Source organism: Plecotus auritus (assembly GCF_963455305.1).
Source record: "Plecotus auritus genome assembly, chromosome: 14".
Taxonomy (NCBI): domain Eukaryota; kingdom Metazoa; phylum Chordata; class Mammalia; order Chiroptera; family Vespertilionidae; genus Plecotus; species Plecotus auritus.
Window position 1 is genome coordinate 3,861,577 of NC_137780.1, and position 20,398 is coordinate 3,881,974.

General features: G+C 60.7%; 1 protein-coding gene across 1 annotated transcript; it reads left to right on the plus strand.

The window, feature by feature from the left end:
* The first annotated feature begins 38 nt into the window (after positions 1 to 38).
* On the plus strand, positions 39 to 20,156 carry URB2 (URB2 ribosome biogenesis homolog). The gene is made up of 10 exons (XM_080651022.1): positions 39 to 187; positions 2,203 to 2,341; positions 2,833 to 3,009; positions 4,903 to 8,236; positions 10,033 to 10,193; positions 10,973 to 11,083; positions 11,359 to 11,601; positions 11,924 to 12,011; positions 13,062 to 13,201; positions 18,802 to 20,156. The coding sequence occupies exons 2-10, from the start codon at positions 2,216 to 2,218 to the stop codon at positions 18,997 to 18,999; spliced, it is 4,578 nt and encodes a 1,525-aa protein (XP_080507148.1). The 5' UTR covers positions 39 to 187; positions 2,203 to 2,215; the 3' UTR covers positions 19,000 to 20,156.
* Positions 20,157 to 20,398: the final 242 nt, after the last annotated feature.

Below are 20,398 nucleotides of genomic sequence, written 5' to 3' on the forward strand. Positions count from 1 at the left end.
CCTGTCCCGGCCGGGCCTTGCGGGGAGCCCTCACCTGGGGACCGCCCTCCATCCTCGCCGGCCGCCCGGGGCCACAGGTGAGTCGTCACCTGGGGACCGCCCTCCATCCTCGCCGGCCGCCCGGGGCCACAGGTGAGTCCTCACCTGGGGACCGCCCTCCATCCTCGCCGGCCGCCCGGGGCCACAGGTGAGCCCTAACCTGGGGACCGCCCTCCATCCTCGCCGGCCGCCCGGGGCCACAGGGGAGCCCTAACCCTGGGGACCGCGGACCGCGGACAGGTTGGCCCCGACCCAGGATCCGCCTGGAGGTGAGCACCCAACCTGGGGACGGCCCGCCGCCCGCGTCCGCGGCCCCTACCCAGAGTGGACCCCGAGATGAGTGGTTACCTTGGGGAAGACCCTCCGCCTCGGGCCCGCCCCTCCCGGGGTCGTGCGCGGGGCGAGAGCCCTCTGGCCTCGCTCCTTCGGCGGGATTCCGCTTGTAGCCGCGCGTGAGCAGCTTTTGCGTGAGAAATCGCGGGGATCGCCGTCCGCATCGGGCTGGGCACACCCCTTCCTAGGTCCGCTGGAGGGTGGGTACCCCGAGCGGAGCGTGGGCAGATCCCGGAGGGTCCCTGGGCGTCTTTGTAGCCAGTTCTGCAAACACTTTGTAAGTACCTTGTAGCCGTGGCGATGGCTACAAACTTACTGAACTTGGAAGTTAAGTAACCAGTTGTTGGGTGTTGGACGTTTTGACGAAACAGGAAAATGACAGCGCTTGACGGGGCCTGTCCCGCGGAGGGAAGGGTACCGCGCTCCATGTAAGTGTCCTTCGCCGGCGTTTGCTCATTCCGTGTTGAGAGGAAGTTCTGAAGGTGGGTCGGTAGGATGTCAGGGCCCATAGATTTAAAAAGTGCAAGCGATCCAACTGGAAATGCTTTCGGTTTGACAGTTTTATATGAGAATCATGGACTGCGTTGTTTTTTTAATTTTCTTTTTGGTGTTTCAGTTGTCCCGTTTTTTGTTTTGTTTTTACTTACCATCATTCAGTATTAAGTATCATGACAACGTTTCTCTTTGGAAGGAATGACGTGTATTTTCTTCTAATGAAAATGGCTTAACCAGAGATATTCCCCCCCCCCCCTTTTTGTTTTACTATGACTTTTAGGAAACTCAGAGGTACCCTTCTATTGTATAGCATTCTAGGTGGTTGGTATGTCTGCCTTCCTTCTTTGTTGATGATTTTATTGTATTCTCTGTTTGCAGTCTTAACTGTGTAGCTATGTTTTGTAGTATTTTTGGAAGCAGCGTTGTCCTGGTGAGTTTATACATTAACAAAGTTATAGTGGGAAGTTACTGTTGCAGCCGAAATAACAGTACTCCCCTGGGGACCCGGTTTATACTAAATTTCTTTTTCACTTGGAGAGATATTGTTTCTCTAAACACTGCTTGTTTAACTCTTTGAACCACTTAATGGAGCTGTTGCTGATACATAATACATAGGATGTTTTAGGAGATTTGTACAGAGACTTAACTTTTTCAACCCAAAGCCATGTGTGAATGGATCATCTTCCATTGGGTTTTGCCCCGTTGAATTCATGCATACTCACTCAACTTTGAGGATGTGATGTTTGATCACAGTAGGAATAGTTGTACCTATGTGTGCAATCTATCTTCTGCCTGCTTTGGTCTGCAGTCTCCCCCCCCCCCCCCCCCCCCCCCCCCCCGCCGAAAATTCTTGCGCGCTAGCAACTTATATATAGATTTATGCCCAACGATTCTGTTGATGTGTTTTAATTCATTAAAGAAATATATACACTGAGTGTCCAGATTATTATGATCTCTGAACGCCCATTCAGTGTGTGTGTGTGTGTGTATGTATATGCATATGTATATATATATATATTAGAGGCCCGGTGCATGAATTCGTGCATGGGTGGGGTCCGGCCAGCCTGGCCAGGGGGAGGGGACATGGGTGGTTGGCCGGCCTGCCTGCTGGTCGAACTCCTGGTCGAGGGGACAATTTGCATATTAGCATTTTATTATATAGGATATACACCGAGTGGCCAGATTATTATGCGTTCAGAGATCATCATCATCTGGACACTCAGTGTGTATACACACACATATGTATTATGTAGACAATAAGATTCGTAACGTTCATTTTCTGGTGCCTGTTGAGTTTGACCTCGGTCTAACTTTTTCGATCGTGTTCTATTGCAGGTGAAGTGCAGCAATGGCTGCTGTTTATTCTGGCATTTCCCTTAAGCTTAAAAGCAAGAGAACTTCCTGGGAAGATAAACTAAAGCTAGCTCACTTTGCTTGGATCTCCCACCAGTGCATTCTTCCAAACAAAGAGCAAGTAAGTTTAATGGGAAACTTACATTTTTATAACCTACTCTCATTACCAGTTATATAGATTGCATGATGGAGCCCGCAACCCAGGCATGTGCCTTGACTGACCACTGAGCCATACCGGCCAGGCCAAACCCCTGTCTTGTAACTCCACGTTTTCGCTTCATTTTGTGGCCATTCTGAGCAATTGTTGTGCTTCTGACTTTAGAAATTTAGCGTAACTACATAGAGAAGTTAGAAGAAACTGCTAGCATTTCACTTGAAACTTTTTTTTTGGCCTCAGATGAAGACCAAGTTGTTTTTATTCTGTGATAATAATCATTTTACGATGTGAAAGCATCTATGTCATAGACTATTACCCAAGGTGGGTTTAGAGGCGAGGGTTCCCCCTGGCAGGGGGGTTTGGTTGTACCTGGAATGTCTCCGTAAATGCCCAGTGTTTTTATTTCTCGGTAAAGAACTTCACTTATTTTCAGAGTCTGTTTCGTCCACGTTTAGGTATTGCTTGATTGGGCAAGGCAATCGCTGGTCTCATTTTATAAGAAGAAACTTGAACTGAAGGAGGACATTGTTGAGAGGCTTTGGGTCTATATAGATAACGTTCTGCGTAGCAAAAAGCTGCAGCACCTCCTCAGGGACGGAAAGACAGTCACCCTCCAGATTTCCCTGGTCAAGGTAGGAACGCCTCGTGTTGTGCTGTGTGTGTGACATGCATCTCTCTCGACTTTCTGCCAGCGCTGGAGGCTTATTGGTGTTAGGGTCCATTATATCAATTTGCAGGAAACGTCAAGGTGGGGGAGAAAGAAAGAAAATCCTATATAATAAAAAGCTAAGCCCTAACCGGTTTGGCTCAGTGGATAGAGCATCGGCCTGCAGACTGAAGGGTCCCAGGTTCGATTCCGGTCAAGGGCATGTACCTTGGTTGCGGCCACATCCCCAGTAGGGGGCGTGCAGGAGGCAGCTGATGGATGTTTCTCTCTCATCGATGTTTCTAACTCTCTATCCCTCTCCCTTCCTCTCTGTAAAAAATCAATATATTAAAAAAAAAAAAGCTAGTATGCAAATTGTCCCATCCACTGGGAGTTCGACCAGGGGGCGGGGCCGGCCAGCCAACTGCCTGCGGCCCCTCCCCGCAGCCTGCTCCACCCCTGATCAGGCCCACCTCCCACCCTGATTGGGGGCGGCCTGCCCTGCCCTCGGCCCCTCCCCCCAGACGGCCCCACCCCTGATCAGCCCCACCCCCCCACCCGATTAGGGGCAGGGTCTGCCTGGCCTGCCAACTGCCCTCGGATTATCCCAATCAGGGCAGGCCGGCCAGACCCCACCCGTGCATGAGTTCGTGCACCGGGCCTCTAGTTAGGGTTCTAATCCATCGAACAAGTATCGTATGCTCCACACTGGGCTGAGTACATTGTTTAATATTCAGGAGAAGTTTAGAACTATTTCATGAAGTGGCTGTTGATTACCTTTTTAACTGGAAGAGATCGCCAGCAGATGATGCTACTGTGTGACCCCCACCCCCACCCCCTTCCTGTTGGCCTGAAGGGGAGATCAGAGGCCAAAATCTGGCTTGGACTTTCCTCAGATTCTGGACTCAGAGTGATTTTGAAGTCTCAGATCAGAATTGTGACCTTTGTTGTCAAACGGGAGTATTTGCAAATACTCTGGGAATAGCTGGTGGCCATAGAAAGCATCAATAAGGAGCACTTTGTGTGTGCTAGGCTCAGAGAGGTTAAGTAACTTGCTGAAAGCCACACAGCGAGGAAGTGGCCCAGGCTGCCTGGTGGCCTCGCTGGTGCTGTTCGCCCCACACTGCCTCGCCCACGTGCGTGCAGGAAGAGAGAGAAAACCAGGGGAGGCTGCCAACGGAAGGATTAAACACAGGGGTCCTCAGACTTTTTAAACAGGGGGCCAGTTCACTGTCCCTCAGACCGTTGGAGGGCCGGACTATAGTTTAAAAAAAAAACTATGAACAAATTCCCATGAGCACTGCGGGCCCGGGACGCGTCGGCTGCTAAGCAGGACAGGCAGCGGCACCTGGCGGGCCAGATCCATGTCCTCGGCGGGCCATCTGTGGCCCGCAGGCCGTAGTTTGAGGACCCCTGGATTAAAGGGTCGAGCCGCCTGAAGCTGCGTAGGCTCTAGTGGTTCTTGGAAGTATGTTCTAAATTGTATGTCATTTTTAAAATTTTTTTATTTTATTTATTTTCTAAAATATCTTGTATTGATTTCAGAGAGGAAGGGGGAGAGAGAGAAACATTAATGATGAGAGAGAATCACTGATCAGCTGCCTCCTGCACGCCCCACACTGGGGGATGGAGCCCGCAACCCCGGCATGTGCCCTGACCAGGAATTGAAATGTGACCTCCTGGTTCCTAGGTCGACGCTCAACCACTGAGTCACGCCAGCCAGGCTGTGGCATTCCTTTTTTTTTTTTTAAATGAAGATGAAGGCAAGGAGAGAGTGGATTGATTCTGATGTATTTTGTGTGTGTGGGGGGGGTGGGGTGGGGAGGGGGGTGGTTTAGGGCCAGTCATGAGCTTGCTTGCTTTCTTTCCTAACGCTCAGGTCATCAACGAGAGAATAGCCGAGTTCTCCCTTTCGGGATCCCAGAGGCACGTCGGCGCCGTGCTCAGCTGCTGCCAGGCCATCCTGTCCACGCCGGCCCTCGCCGTCATCTACACGACCCGGCAGGAGCTGCTGGTGGCCCTGCTGAGCCAGCTGTGCTGGGCGGCCTGCCGGCAGTGCGAGTCCACCGCGGTGGCCCTCCTGTTCGAGGTCCTGCACCTGGCCCTGGGCCATTACCTCTCGATCCAGCAGCAGCAGGTCAACCCAAGGCGGGCCTTCGGGGAGGTGACCGGCCACCTGCTCCAGCCCTGCCTGGTCCTCAGGCACCTGCTCTCGGGGGGCACGTGGGCGCAGGCCGGCCCAGGCCAGCTGCGGCCGGCGCTGAGCCGGGAGCTCAGGGGTCAGCTGGAGGCCGTGCTACGCGGCGGAGCCTTCCAGCCCGAGCTGCTCTCGTCTTACAAAGAGGAGCTCTTGGACCAGCCGCCGGAGGACACCAAGACGGGGGCCATGAAGAACCTGCTGGCTCCCGCGGACACCGTGATCGCCAGGCTGGTGGACGCCGGCTACTGCGAGCCGCCCCTCCACGCCGCCGTCGTGGCCGGCTCGGTGGCCTTGCTGTACAAGCTCTTCCTCGACTCGTACCTCAAGGAGGGGACCCAGCTCCTGTGCTTCCAGGCGCTGCCCCGGCTGTTTGGCTGCCTGAGGGTGGCGCACCTGCATGAGGGCCCAGAGCCAGCCCTGTCCACGTCGGATTGGACCACGGAGCTCCTGGTGGTGGAGCAGCTGCTGACCTCCGTGGCCAACAACAATATCTACAACATCGCGGCGGACAGGATCCGCCACGGGGAAGCTCAGTTCCGCTTCTACCGCCGCGTGGCCGAGCTGCTGGTCAGCCACGCGCAGGCCTCCGTGCCGGCCTGGTTCCGCTGCCTCCGGGTGCTGCTGTCACTGAATCACCTGATCCTGGAGCCCGACCTGGACGACCTGCTGGCCTCGGCGTGGATCGACGCCGACGTGACAGAGTTTCGGACCAGAAAGGCCCAGGAGGCCCTGCTCCACACCCTCTTCCAGACGTACGTCAAGCTCCGGCAGCTGCCGCGGCTGTTCGAGGAGGTGCTGGGGGTGATCTGCCGGCCGGCCGCCGAGGCGCTGAGGCCGCCGCTGCTGGCCGCGGGCCCCTCCTCGGCCCTCCGCGACTGCCTCCTGGACCTGCCCCCGAGTCAGGTCCTGGACACGTGGGCCCTCGTGCTGGAGAAGTTCCAGGCCGCGGTCCTGCCCTGTCTGCGGGGCGACGTGGACATGGCCCTGAAGGCGCTGTCCCTGAGCGCGCTGCTGCACTGCGTCCTGGTGCACACGCGGTGCCCGGACGGCAGCACGCCCCTGCCCGTGGTCCGGCGGACGCGGGCCGCGATGGAGCAGATGCTCCGTGAGCTCGTGCAGCCGCTGCTGGGCCTCCTGCTGGCTCCCCCGGGCCCCGGCCCGGAGCTGTGGCTGCAGAAGGTCAGCGACGCCGCGCTGCTGCTTGCGCACGCCTGGGCCCAGGTGGACGCCGCGCTCAGCCTGAACTGCAGCCGGTATCGCGCCGCGTCGTCGGGGGCCCTCACGGGCGAGGCCCCGGAGCGCGCGCACCTCCCGCCGTTGCTCCCGGGCGTGGAAGCACGCCGCTGGAGGAAGATAGGAAAGGTCGCGGCTCGGTTCGACTCCGTGGGCAGGTACTGCCTGGAGCAGCTCTACCTGCAGAAGATGAAGAGGACTTTAGTGCAGACCGGTTCCCAGTCCGAAGAGGCCCTCCAGACCCTGCGGGCCGATGCCGCCTACGTCCTGGGTTCCAGCCGGGAGAGCTTGACCCAGGGGACGGCAGCTCCCTGGGATGGGCAGGTGGGGACGGTGAGTGCGGGCACGTACCCCGTGGCACACTGGCACCTGGTGGTGTCCAATCTCACCATCTTGGTACCCTATCTCGGGCCGGATGACGTGCGGTACCTGGCCGGCGTCCTGCTGGGGACGTTGCCAGTGAACGGGGCCCAGGACGGCCCAGCCGACGAGGAGGAGGAGGAGCCGCGGTTCACGCTGGGGAAGATCTCTGAGGCCGTGCTCCGCAGCCCCGTCTTCCCAGAGCTGCAGTCCCTGCACGCCGCCTTCCTGGCCCGCCTCGCCGAGGCCTGCGCCGGCGTCCTATGCGCGGGCGCCCGGGGGGACCCGGGGCCTCTCCGTCAGCAGCTGCCCTGGCTCTTTGAGGAGGACCCCGGGGACGTGGCTCCCTGGGAAGCCAGATTGGCCAAAGTGGGACCCGAAGGGACGGAACCCAGAGGGGACGTTGCCCAGAACTTGCTCTCCTTGGTCCAGGGCGGCTTCCCCATCCGGCTGGAGGAGGAGCCGCTGGGGCGCCTCCTGGGGCTGTTGGAGGTCGTTTCTGCTCTGCAGCTGGACAGCCTGGCGGCTCCCCGCCACGCGCACTACTTCCTCCTGCTGCTGTCCGCGGCCCTGGCCTCGCCGGGGGGCTCTTGCTCCCCCTCCCTGGCCCTGACGTTTCTGACAGCCTGCTACCGGCTCCTCGGCCGCCTGCAGAGAGCCAAGAGCGCCCGCTCCGTGCTCAAGGTCATGTACGCCAGCGACCTCTGCGAAATCGTCCTGACCTCGCTGTTCAGGGCCTGCCGCGGGCTGCGCGTGGACGGGGACGCCGCCCCGTGGCGGGAGTTCCTCCAGGCGGCCGGGACCTTCCTGGAGCAGCTCCTGCAGATGCTGGTGCAGGCGAAGCACAGCCTGGTGCTCAACTTCGGGAAGATCCTCGCCTTCCTCTCGGGGTGCAGAGCGTACACGGAGGCGGCCGCGGGCACACAGCGGCAGAAGCGCAGCCCCCTGGGCCGGCAGCTCCTGCTGGTGTCGCTGACCGCCTTGTGCCGCGTCCTGGGGCCCGTCGTCCGAGAGCGGAGGCCGCAGCCGGAGGCCCCCGAGGCGCTGCCCGGGCTGCTGCGGCAGGCGGTGCTGCGGACGGGCGCGGTGCTGCAGCCCTGGGCGGCTCGCGGCCCCCCGCCCGCCGCCCTCATCGCCGCGGTCAGCACGCTCCTGGAGGCGGACCTGGGCCAGCACCCCGGGCCCTGCGGCGGGACCGAGACGTCCCAAGCGCCGGACGGAACGCGGCTCTCGCACCCGGCCCTCTACCGGAGCGTGTACTCGCAGCTGCTGGCAGAGCTGCCCGCCCTGGCCGGGGACGTCCCGGCCTTCCAGGCAGCCGCGCACTTCTTGACGCTCTTCTTGCGGGCCCCGGAGCTGCACCCCGCGGAGGAGCCTGTCTTCGCCGCCGTGTTTCACTCCGTGAGAAGGGTTCTCGCAGGTAAGAGATCTCCTCTGGAGCCAGAGGTCAGCGTGCAGGTGGGCAGAGCAGGAGTTAGCAGCGGCCTGCGGGGGCCAGGAGGCCAGTGGGGATGGCGGAGGCCCGGAGGCCAGGGGTGATGTTGGGGGCCCGGAGGCCAGGGGCGATGGCGGAGGCCAGGGGCGATGGCGGAGGCCCGGAAGCCAGGGGGGACGGTGGAGGCCCGGAGGCCAGGGGGGATGGCGGGGGCCCGGAGGCCAGAGGCGATGGCGGAGGCCAGGGGCGATGGCGGAGGCCCGGAGGCCAGGGGGGACGGCGGAGGCCCGGAGGCCAGGGGCGATGGCGGAGGCCAGGGGCGATGGCGGAGGCCCGGAGGCCAGGGGGGACGGCGGAGGCCCGGAGGCCAGGGGGGATGGCGGGCGAGCCTGGCGTGTGGCCGACACTCCGCAGGGGGAGCCCCAGGAGCTGGAGCTGTGGCACCCATTGCACTGGGGAGGGAATTGAGGGGCATGGAGACCCCGAGTCTGGGATCTCACAGCTAGTGGGAAACTGGGAACACACCTCTCAGCCTTCGGTCCCTCTGCCCTCAGTGCCGGATGCAGCAAGTAAAGACGGGGCGCACGACGGTGTCCAGGCCACCTGCAGCGGCCCCACAGCTGAAACGGGGCCCGACAGACCAGCTGGGGTCAGACGGTGAAGGGCCCTGAATGTCCTCACTTGGAACTCTTCTTTTTAAAAAATATATTTTATTGATTTTTTACAGAGAGGAAGGGAGAGGGATAGAGAGTTAGAAATATCCATGAGAGAGAAACATCGATCAGCTGCCTCCTGCACGCCCCCTACTGGGGATGTGCCGCAACCAAGGTACATGCCCTTGACCGGAATCGAACCTGGGACCCTTCAGTCCGCAGGCCGACGCTCTATTCTCTGAGTCAAACCGGTTAGGGCAGGGGTGGGCAAACTTTTTGACTCGAGGGCCACAATGGATTCTTAAACTGGACCGGAGGGCCGGAACAAAAGCATGGATGGAGTGTTTGTGTGAACTAATATAAATTCAAAGTAAAGGAGCGGAGGGGAGAGCAAGAGAACCGGATAGAACAGCCGGATCCAGCCTGCGGGCCGTAGTTTGCCCAAGGCTGGGTTAGGGCCTCACTTGGGGCTCTTGTTAGGAAACCGTGGGCCAGGGGACCCGGGGACACTGGGGGCGCTTTTCCTGCCTCGAGTGAGAGACTACCCCAGGCAGTCCCCGGAAGTGTGGGGTTCTTTTATCCCTTCCACGTCTGCTTAAAAGTACACGCCCACCCCTGTGACCCAGCTGGTCTCATAAAAGAATTCAAGGGAAGAAGGAAAAACGGCCCTGGCCGGTGTGGCTCAGTGGATAGAGCGCCGGCCTGGGGACTGAAGGGTCCCGGGTTCGATCCCGGTCCGGGGCACGTACCTCGGCTGCAGGCTTCATCCCCAGCCCCAGTCGGGGCGCCTAGAGGAGACGAGCCATCGATGTGTCTCTCTCACATCGATGTTTCCCACTCTCTCTGTCTCTCCGGCTGCCTCCCACTCTCTGTAAACATCAATGGAAAAATACCCTCGGGTGAGGATGAACAAGCAACAGAAAAAGACAGTTAGGAAAAACGATAGAGAAAGTAACAGTCGCCTGTCCGCGTGCTAGGCCCGCTGAGCATCGTGTGCGAGAGGCGTCTGGCTGGGGACGCCGGGCCCTGCGCGGCCCTGAACGTGGCCTTCCCCGGCTGCGCACCGTGTCAGCACACGGCCGCTCTGATGTGTCTCCCCTCCCCTTTTCGGTCCCGTCTCCCACGCAGACCCCGCCGTTCCGGCTCCGGCAGTTCAGGCCATCGAGCCTCACCTGGGAGCCCTGCTCGCCCACCTGCTGGAGGCCGGGACGACCGAGGACTTCCGGGCGGTGCTGCAGTGTGTGCTCCAAGGGCTGGACCTCAGGAACGCGTGGAGCGCAGACCAGCCGGTGGGTGGCCCCCTCCCCCCCGCCCCCCGCCCGGCGGGCGTGTGAATGAGGGGAGCGGAAGGTGCCCGGTTCAGGATCAGACGCTCATTGGCACGGGCACTCGGCAGAGTTTGTTTCCTCCCCACGCACTTCCCTCCTCGCGGTTTAAACCCCCCTCTCCGCGCTGCCCCCTGACCCCGCCTGCGCATCCTCCCAGCCCCTTCTCCTACCCGCAGGCCAGGCCGCATGGGGAGGTCGCACCAGCCTCCTCTCTCCCACGGTCCTGACAGGACGGGGCCTCTGTGTGTAGATCGCTGTGCCCGTGTGTGGCCGTGCAGGTCCCCATCCTGACACTTACATGTGTTGGTTTGCAGGGGTCCTCAAACTTTTTAAACAGGGGGCCAGTTCACTGTCCCTCAGACGGTTGGAGGGCCAGACTATAGTTTAAAAAAAAAAACTATGAACAAATTCCTATGCGCACTGCGGGCCTGGGACGCGTCGGCTGCTAAGCAGGACAGGCAGCGGCACCCGGCGGGCCGGATCAATGTCCCCAGCGGGCCGCATGTGGCCCGCGGGCCGTAGTTTGAGGACGCCTGGTTTAGGGAGACGCTGTTGACACGACCTCCGCTTTGCCCCAGTTCCGCTCACCTTCCTCACTCATTCCTTCTTGGGTGACGGGAAGCGCATCGCCCAGCCAGGTCTCGCCCAGCCCGGCACATGGATTGGGCGCCAGTGGCCGCTCGGTCCCAGGGTGGGCCTTGGAGGGGGCGGTCTCCGCTACGTTTCTTCTCTCTCCACAGGCCATTTTGTCGGCTCTTACATTGATCAAGTTGCTGTTGAACTGCCCGGTCAGCGAGGAGCAGGAGAGCCTGTTCTGGCGGTTGAGCCCCCAGATCATCACGGCTCTGACTGTGAGTGTGGGGCCCCCCCACCCCTATACCCCCCACCCCTATACCCCCCACCCCTATCCCCCCCACTCCCGGCACCCCTCTTCCCGCCCAGACCAAGGGCGGAGGGGCCTCGTCACTTCCACCTGCCCACTGACCTCATTGGCGCAGCTGGGAGCTGGGACACCCTGACTTACACCACCTCCCTGCTTACCGCCGCCTGCCTCCGGCTTTGTTGTTGATTCTTCTAGAATCACCTTCCTTTCCTGCCCTCTCTTCCTTCTCATCCCGTCCCGTAGCTGCAAAACCGAGAGGCGTGTCAGGAGCAGCCCGTGGCCTTGGCGGTGGTTGAGCCCGTCTTGGACGTCCTGGCCGCGCTGCTGCGCCGGGGGGAGGAGGCCATCCGCAACCCGCACCACGTCAGCCTGGCCTTCAGCATCCTGCTGGCCGTGCCGCTGGACCGCCTGAAGCCGCCGGAGTACGGGCGCGTCTTCCCGCGGGCGCACAGCGTGCTCTTCACCATCCTGCAGTGTCACCCCAAGGTGAGGGGCCGGGACCAGCCGCCTTTCCTTTTTCTTCTTCTTTTTTTTTTTTTTAATGTGTTTTGATTGATTTCGGCGAGGAAGGAAGAGAGAGACAGAGAGAGAGAGAGAGAGAGAGAGAAACATCAATGATGAGAGAGAATCAGGGGCCGGCTGCCTCCCGCACGCCCCCTACTGGGGATGGAGCCCGCAACCCGGGCACGTGCCCCGACCGGGAATCGCACCGGGTTCACGGGTCGACGATGAGCCTCTTCACGGAAGAGAAGTGGAAATAAGCGCTCCCGCTCCCGTCTTCCTTTCCTCGTGTCCGTGTTTATTCCAGGTGATGCTGAAGGCCGTCCCTTCTTTCCTGAACTGCTTCCACCAGCTGCTGCTTTCCGTGATGCACGAAGGACGGCAGAGAGACAAAGGTAAGTCAGCGCCGCAGCACCCGCTACGCCACTCCCTCCTCTCTCTCTGAAAATCAACAAGCTGTTCTTCTTTTTTTTTTTATATATATATTTTATTGATTTTTTACAGAGAGGAAGGGAGAGGGATAGAGAGTTAGAAACATCGATGAGAGAGAGACATCGATCAGCTGCCTCCTGCACACCTCCTATTGGGGATGTGCCCGCAACCAAGGTACATGCCCTTGACCGGAATCGAACCCATGACCCTTCAGTCCGCAGGCCGACGCTCTATCCACTGAGCCAAACCGGTTAGGGCCAAGCTGTTCTTCTTAAAAAAAAAAAGAAAAAAGGAAAGAGAACTTGGAAGACGCTAATAATGGAGTCGCACGTACCTGTCCATAAGAGAGAAATCCTGCCGTTTCTGAAACGTAGCGAGGCCCTGACATAACTGAGCCCTCTTACCTTTCAAGTCACAAGTCAAACAGCACTTCAGAAATTTCCCGTTTCCTGCCCTAACCGGTGTGGCTCGGTGGATAGAGCGTCGGCCTGCGGACTGAAGGGTCCCAGGTTCGATTCCGGTCAAGGGCATGTACCTTGGTTGCGGGCACATCCCCAGCAGGAGGTGTGCAGGAGGCAGCTGATCGATGTTTCTCTCTCATCGATGTTTCTAGCTCTCTATCCCTCTTCCTTCCTCTCTGTAGAAAATCAATAAAATATATTTAAAAAAAAATTTCCCATTTTCCCCATTTGAAGCCTTCCTGGTAGAGACCCATCTTTTTTTAAAATACAGCAGCCCTCCTAGATTTCACCCCGGAAGTCCCGATTACTCTCGACGGCCTTCGCCAACCATCACGGGCTCCCGAGCGTTCTCACGGTTCTTCCCTTCGTTGCGTAGCTAACCCTTTGGACGTAGCGCGTCTCCCTCGCCCCGTCTGCAGAAGGAGCTAGTTAAAGAGTTGGAGAGAGGGACGCCTTGGGGGACGTGGGGCCGCAGGGACCGTGTAAGAGCAGCAGGAGGGAGGGAGCGCGCACGCGGGGGGCTGACGGGTTCGGGCCCGCTTTGCCGTGCAGGCAGCGCGGAGGACCTGTCGGGGGTGCTGGCGTGCGCCCGCCTGGTGGAGAGGATGTACAGCCACATCGCCGCCCGGGCCGAGGACTTCGCCGTGTTCTCCCCCTTCATGGTGGCCCAGTACGTGACGGAGGTGCAGAAGGTAAGCCGGCTCCCCGCCTCTCCCCAAGGGCCTCCGCTCGGAGGCCTCCCTCCACGGCTTCTCCGAAGGGGCAAGCGCTGCTTGGGCCTGCTCACCCCCTCGTGGACGGCACCCTGCAGGGCTGTGGGGTGGACATCTCACCCCCTCGTGGACGGCACCCCGCAGGGCTGTGGGGTGGACATCTCACCCCCTCGTGGACGGCACCCCGCAGGGCTGTGGGGGTGGACGGCTCACCCCCTCGTGGACGGCACCCCGCAGGGCTGTGGGGGTGGACGGCTCACCCCCTCGTGGACGGCACCCCGCAGGGCTGTGGGGGTGGACATCTCACCCCCTCTTGGACGGCACCCCGCAGGGCTGTGGGGGTGGACAGCTCACCCTCCCGTGGACGGCACCCCGCAGGGCTGTGGGGGTGGACAGCTCACCCTCCCGTGGACGGCACCCCGCAGGGCTGTGGGGGTGGACAGCTCACCCCCTCGTGGACGGCATTCCGCAGGGCTGTGGGGTGGACGGCTCACCCCCTCGTGGACGGCACCCCGCAGGGCTGTGGGGTGGACAGCTCACCCTCCCGTGGACGGCACCCCGCAGGGCTGTGGGGTGGACGGCTCACCCTCCCGTGGACGGCACCCCGCAGGGCTGTGGGGTGGACAGCTCACCCTCCTGTGGACGGCACCCCGCAGGGCTGTGGGGTGGACAGCTCACCCCCTCGTGGACGGCACCCCGCAGGGCTGTGGGGTGGACAGCTCACCCTCCCGTGGACGGCACCCCGCAGGGCTGTGGGGGTGGACAGCTCACCCCCTCGTGGACGGCATTCCGCAGGGCTGTGGGGTGGACGGCTCACCCCCTCGTGGACGGCACCCCGCAGGGCTGTGGGGTGGACAGCTCACCCTCCCGTGGACGGCACCCCGCAGGGCTGTGGGGTGGACGGCTCACCCTCCCGTGGACGGCACCCCGCAGGGCTGTGGGGTGGACAGCTCACCCTCCTGTGGACGGCACCCCGCAGGGCTGTGGGGTGGACAGCTCACCCCCTCGTGGACGGCACCCCGCAGGGCTGTGGGGTGGACAGCTCACCCTCCCGTGGACGGCACCCCGCAGGGCTGTGGGGTGGACAGCTCACCCTCCCGTGGACGGCACCCCGCAGGGCTGTGGGGTGGACGGCTCACCCTCCCGTGGACGGCACCCCGCAGGGCTGTGGGGTGGACAGCTCACCCCCTCGTGGACGGCACCCCGCAGGGCTGTGGGGTGGACGGCTCACCCTCCCGTGGACGGCATTCCGCAGGGCTATGGGGTGGACAGCTCACCCTCCCGTGGACGGCACCCTGCAGGGCTGTGGGGTGGACGGCTCACCCTCCCGTGGACGGCACCCCGCAGGGCTGTGGGGTGGACAGCTCACCCCCTCGTGGACGGCACCCCGCAGGGCTGTGGGGTGGACGGCTCACCCCCTCGTGGACGGCACCCCGCAGGGCTGTGGGGTGGACAGCTCACCCTCCCGTGGACGGCACCCCGCAGGGCTGTGGGGTGGACAGCTCACCCCCTCGTGGACGGCACCCCGCAGGGCTGTGGGGTGGACGGCTCACCCTCCTGTGGACGGCACGCCGCAGGGCTGTGGGGTGGACGGCTCACCCTCCCGTGGACGGCACCCCGCAGGGCTGTGGGGGTGGACGGCTCACCCCCTCGTGGACGGCACCCCGCAGGGCTGTGGGGTGGACAGCTCACCCTCCCGTGGCCATGCGTCCTGGGTGTCCTGTGTCCCCCCGGGTGTGGACAGCACCCCCCAGGGCTGGACGAAGTGACATTCCGAGCCCGCAGGGCTGGGCCCGGGAGGCACTCAGTAGCTGTCAGGTCTCCTTCCGTCCCGCAGGGCCCTCGGGGCCTGGCTAGTGTCTGGGTCGTGGGGGATGCAGCGCTCTCGGGTTCAAGGGCAGGCGCTCTCCCGGGGCCAGGCTGATGGGGACCGCGGAGAGGCGCCCGGGGCCTCAGCAGCAGGCGCTCAGAGTCTACGTTCGGGGAACGGGGCGGGGAGGGTCCTTCGTGCGTGTGACCCAGCTGCTCTCAGGCCCTCACGGTGGGTGACGTGGGGAGACGCCCGCAGAAGAACCTCCGAACCCGGGGAAACGCGTGACGTCAGAGGTGCGGCCGTTGGTTTCTCGGGGGCTGAGCGGCGTCCTCACAAACCGCGTGGCATTGGCGTGCCCCCTGGCCCTGCTCGCCTGGGCCGCTGGAGATCCTGGCATGGCTGGCAGCTGGCAGGGGACAGGCTGCAGGGGCGGCCCGGCCCCCAGGGTGCGTGAGCGCGGCGGCCACGCGCCAGGGCCCATTGCATCGTCCCCAGAATGGGACGCGGGCCTGGTGTCCTCGGCGTCGTTGGCCGTTTCTGTAGAATCTCGCTCTCTTCCGAGCGCTCCAGTGGTGAACGTGTCGGCGCTGGCTGCGGGGGAAGCTGGCAGGACTTCCCGTTCCCCTGAAGGACAGAATGAGACGCGGCGAGGTCCCCTGACGAGGGCCACGGCGGGGAGGCAGTCGTGGGGACCCCGGCGTCACTCGTTCCTCTGGGATTCCCTTGATGGGAAGTCTCCGGCTTCCTGGCCTTGTTCATGTCTCGTTCGTGCTTCTCGGTTTTTTTATTTTTGACCTTGAAAGCCAGAGGCCTTGGGACTCACCGAGGGCCACGGTGTCCCCGGGGCCCGTCGGCAGGAGGCTGTGTTCGCTCGTTCCTCGGGCAGAAAGCATTCCGTGTGCACGAGAGGCTTCTGCTGGGAGAACCAGGGGTCTTGGTCCACCAGAAAGACATCTTTATTTATTTATTGATTGATTGATTTTACTGATTTTTACAGAGAGGAAGGGAGAGGGATAGAGAGTTAGAAACATCGATGAGAGAGAAACATCGATCAGCTGCCTCCTGCACGCCCCCGACAGGGGATGTGCCCGCAACCAAGGTACGTGCCCTTGACCGGAATCGAACCCGGGACCCTTCAGTCCGCAGGCCGACGCTCAATCCACTGAGCTACACCGGTTAGGGCCAGAAAGACATCTTTAAGGTTAACGATCGCTAGAGAGCAAGTATGGCTCAGCCCACAAACCTCCTTTGCGTTGACGTCGGGTGTCTGGGGCGTGGGCGCGGGTGGGCGTCTGTCAGGAGTCGGAGCAGAAGACCCAGTGGGACCGCGTCATTCAGGGGTAACAGGGCCCCCTGCAGACCCGTGCCCTCCGCACAGGAACGCGTCACCGCGGGGACCAGGCAGGGACTTCCTTGACGGCCACCTCTCTCTTACCCAGAGCTCGGATGTGTGACTGTCCCCCTGTGGTCACTCGGAGGCCGTCTGTGCGGCTCCTCCCGGGCCGCTCGGGGCTCCTTTAAGCTGCTCAGAGATGCTCCCGTGCATGGGCCGGGGGCCGAGTCTGTAGAAATTGACTTTTTGCCTCTTGTTTGGTAATAAGTTGCCTGAAACATAAAGAGGCATTGGTTGTGTGGGTTCGAGGCCTCAGACTCCGGTTACCACCAGAGCTCTCTGCTCTGGCCGCTCCGAGACAGACCATCCGGCCAAAGGGATCGTGACAGGCGTGGCTTCAGGTCTCAGCTCTGACATCCGCAGGCCACCCACCCCTGGGTGCCTCTGGAGGTGGAATTCGTGTGTGATGATTGGATGGATGGATGGATGGACGGATGAACGGACGGACGGACGGAGCGCTCAGCTTCAAACGTCCTCGCCCTGCCGCTAAGGTTGAGGACGTGTTTTGTTTCCCGTCTGTCTCTTTTATTTGATTTTTTTTCTTGCCCTCTTGCTGAGAGATCCACAGACAGGCAGTGCGCCTGCCACCCCCAAAGCTTCCTCTTTATAAAACAGCGCGATTTATGAACTGTCATGTGAAAACGGTCGTGACTCTGAAGAGTAGCATCCTTCCGGTGGCTGACACACATGGCCTCTTTAGGCCTCGGCCTCCCAGTGGTTGCCGTGGCGACTCGGACCCCCCCCCCCCCCCAGTGAATGACGCGCCCCTCCGCAGGGAGCCTTGTGGTTTGCAGGTGGCCTCTCCCAGGCGGTCAGGCTGTGTGTGAGAAGCAGCCACACCCCACGCCTCCCTGCTGGGACCTGCCCCAGGGCCAACTGCTTTCTGCTTTCTGCTTCTGGGGTAGTCAGACTCTGCTCAGGGTCAAGTTCAGCTGCAGCCCCAGTAGCTGTCGCCGAGGTGTGTGGGGGCTGCTCTCCTGGCCTTTTCTTTTTCTTTCTTTCTTTTTTTTTAATATATATTTTTATTGATTTCAGAGAGGAAGGAAGAGGGAGAGAGAGAGAGAAACATCCATGATGAGAGAGAATCATGGATCGGCTGCCTCCTGCAAGTCCCCCCACTGGGGATCGAGCCCACCACCCGGGCATGTGCCCTTGACCGGGAATCGAACCTGGGACCTTTCAGTTCATAGGCCGACGCTCTATCCACTGAGCCACACCGGCTAGGGCTCCTGGCCTTTTCTGAATCTCTGATCAGAAAGTTTGTGCTCGCATCCAACACAGCCCCTGCCCCCTGCCATGCCCCAGATTTCAGCTCACCCAGAATTTCAGGAGAGAAATGGGTCCCTTTAGTTAGGCTCAGGGACCAATCCAGCCATTCCGGGGGAGTCAGGAATGTAGGGTCCATTGTGCTATTGTTGATGGAAATAAAAGTATACATCCCGGCCAGCGTGGCTCAGTGGTTGAGCATCGACCTATGAACCAGGAAGTCATGGTTCGATTCCCAGTCAAGGGCACAGGCCTGGGTTGTGGGCTCAATCCCCAGTGTGGGGCGTGCAGGAGGCAGCCGATCCGTGAGTCTCTCTCATCATGGATGTTTCTATCTCTCTCTCCCTTCATCTCTGAAATCAATAAAAGTATATTCCTAAAAACTCATTAGCGTAATCAAATCACCTGTGATGCTGGGTGGTGTAATGGGACCTGGTTGGTAATGCAGGCTGCTCCCGCCTGCTCACCTGCCACCCTGCCCTCCCCTGGGGGGCCGTGGCTCAGCCACAGTGTTGAACTTCGCTTCTGGCGTCATTGGCCACGTGGGAGAATTTAGCACCGTGTGCAGCTGGTTCTTGCTATGGTTTGTAAATGTAAACAGTGCGATTTTTTAAAAATATTTTTATTTTAGAGACGGGGAGAGAGAGAGAGAAACCTCAATGATGAGAGAGAATCATGGACCGGCTGCCTCCTGCACGCCCCTCGTTGGGATCGAGCCCACAACCCGGGCGTGTGCCCTTGACCGGAATTGAACCTGAGACCCTGCCGTCCGCAGGCCGATGCTCTGTCCACTGAGCCAAACGAGCTAGGACCAGAGTCCAGGTTTTACTGCCCCTAGGCAACACACGGGCATCGCGTGTTTGTTTACTTGAAGCGAGCCCTGCGATGCTTCATTCCAGGTTTTTGTGCACTTGAGTTGGCTTCTGTTTCCCCAAAATATAAACTTTCAAGATAGGCATGTCCAGTTACGTCAGCTGGGTGCAAGACGACGTTTTAAAAGGAGTATCTTCCTCCAGTTGGAGGCAGACGTGGGGTGGGAATTCCTCGTCGGGCCCGCCTTCGCGGCCTGGCCCCGCCTGCGCGCTCACGGGGCGTGTCCTTTCCCAGGTCACCTTGTATCCGGCCGTGAAAGGCCACCTGCAGGAGGGCATCTACCTCATCCTGGACCTCTGCATCGAGCCCGACGTGCAGTTCCTGCGTGCCACGCTGCCGCCGGGAGTGCGGGACGGCTTCAAGGAGCTGCACAACGACTACGTCAAGTACCACCGGGCGAAGCACGAGGGCGAGAGGCGGTACGCCGTCTAAGGACACGCGGGGAGAGGCGGTGCACCGTCTAAGGAACATGCTGGGAGAGGCGGTGCACCGTCTAAGGACACGCAGGGAGAGGCGGTGCACCGTCTAAGGAACACGCTGGGAGAGGCGGTGCACCGTCTAAGGACACGCAGGGAGAGGCGGTGCACCGTCTAAGGACACGCAGGGAGAGGCGGTACGCTGTCTAAGGACACGCGGGGAGAGGCGGTGCACCGTCTAAGGAACACGCTGGGAGAGGCGGTGCACCGTCTAAGGAACACGCTGGGAGAGGCGGTGCACCGTCTAAGGACACGCAGGGAGAGGCGGTACGCCGTCTAAGGACACGCGGGGAGAGGCGGTGCACCGTCTAAGGAACACGCAGGGAGAGGCGGTGCACCGTCTAAGGACACGCTGGGAGAGGCGGTGCACCGTCTAAGGACACGCGGGGAGAGGCGGTGCACCGTCTAAGGACACGCGGGGAGAGGCGGTGCGCCGTCTAAGGAACACGCAGGGAGAGGCGGTGCGCCATCTAAGGAACACGCGGGGAGAGGCGGTGCACCGTCCAAGGACACGCAGGGAGAGGCGGTGCACCGTCTAAGGACACGCAGGGAGAGGCGGTGCGCCGTCTAAGGACACGCGGGGAGAGGCGGTGCGCCGTCTAAGGACACGCGGGGAGAGGCGGTGCACCGTCTAAGGACACGCGGGGAGAGGCGGTACGCCATCTAAGGAACACGCAGGGAGAGGGGGTACGCCGTCTAAGAACACGCAGGGAGAGGCGGTGCACCGTCTAAGGACACGCAGGGAGAGGCGGTGCACCGTCTAAGGACACGCAGGGAGAGGCGGTGCGCCATCTAAGGAACACGCAGGGAGAGGCGGTGCACCGTCTAAGGACACCCAGGGAGAGGCGGTGCGCCATCTAAGGACACGCAGGGAGAGGCGGTATGCAGTCCCAGGCGCTGGCGGGAAGACGTGGCGAATGAAAGGCTTCAGATGTTCCATGGGAAATACGTGGGTTATTTAATGTGTGTGTTGTATTTGACAGCCATGTTTTTCACGCTGAATGCTTTTTGAACATGCCTTTCTATGCAGTAAGTACTGCAGTAGCGTCCCGAAAACGCACCTTAGGCTGAGGTAGCTCAATAAACGGTTGCCGAGCCTCTCGTGGCCATTCTAAGTGTGGTTCTTGCCTCGGTTCCTCTCGCCACCAAGAACTAACTGTGTAGAACTTGTACTTCAGTCCTGTAACTATTTTCTCTTCTTTCCGCGTCCAGCGTGGCTAGAGAACAGGTCCAATTCCTGAGTAGAGGTGGCTGGGGATTGAGAAATAAAAGAAAGAGACAAGACACAGAGGTAGAAAGAAAAGCTGGGGCTGGATGGACCGCTGCCCTCTTCTGATGGAGAGACAGTGACCCAG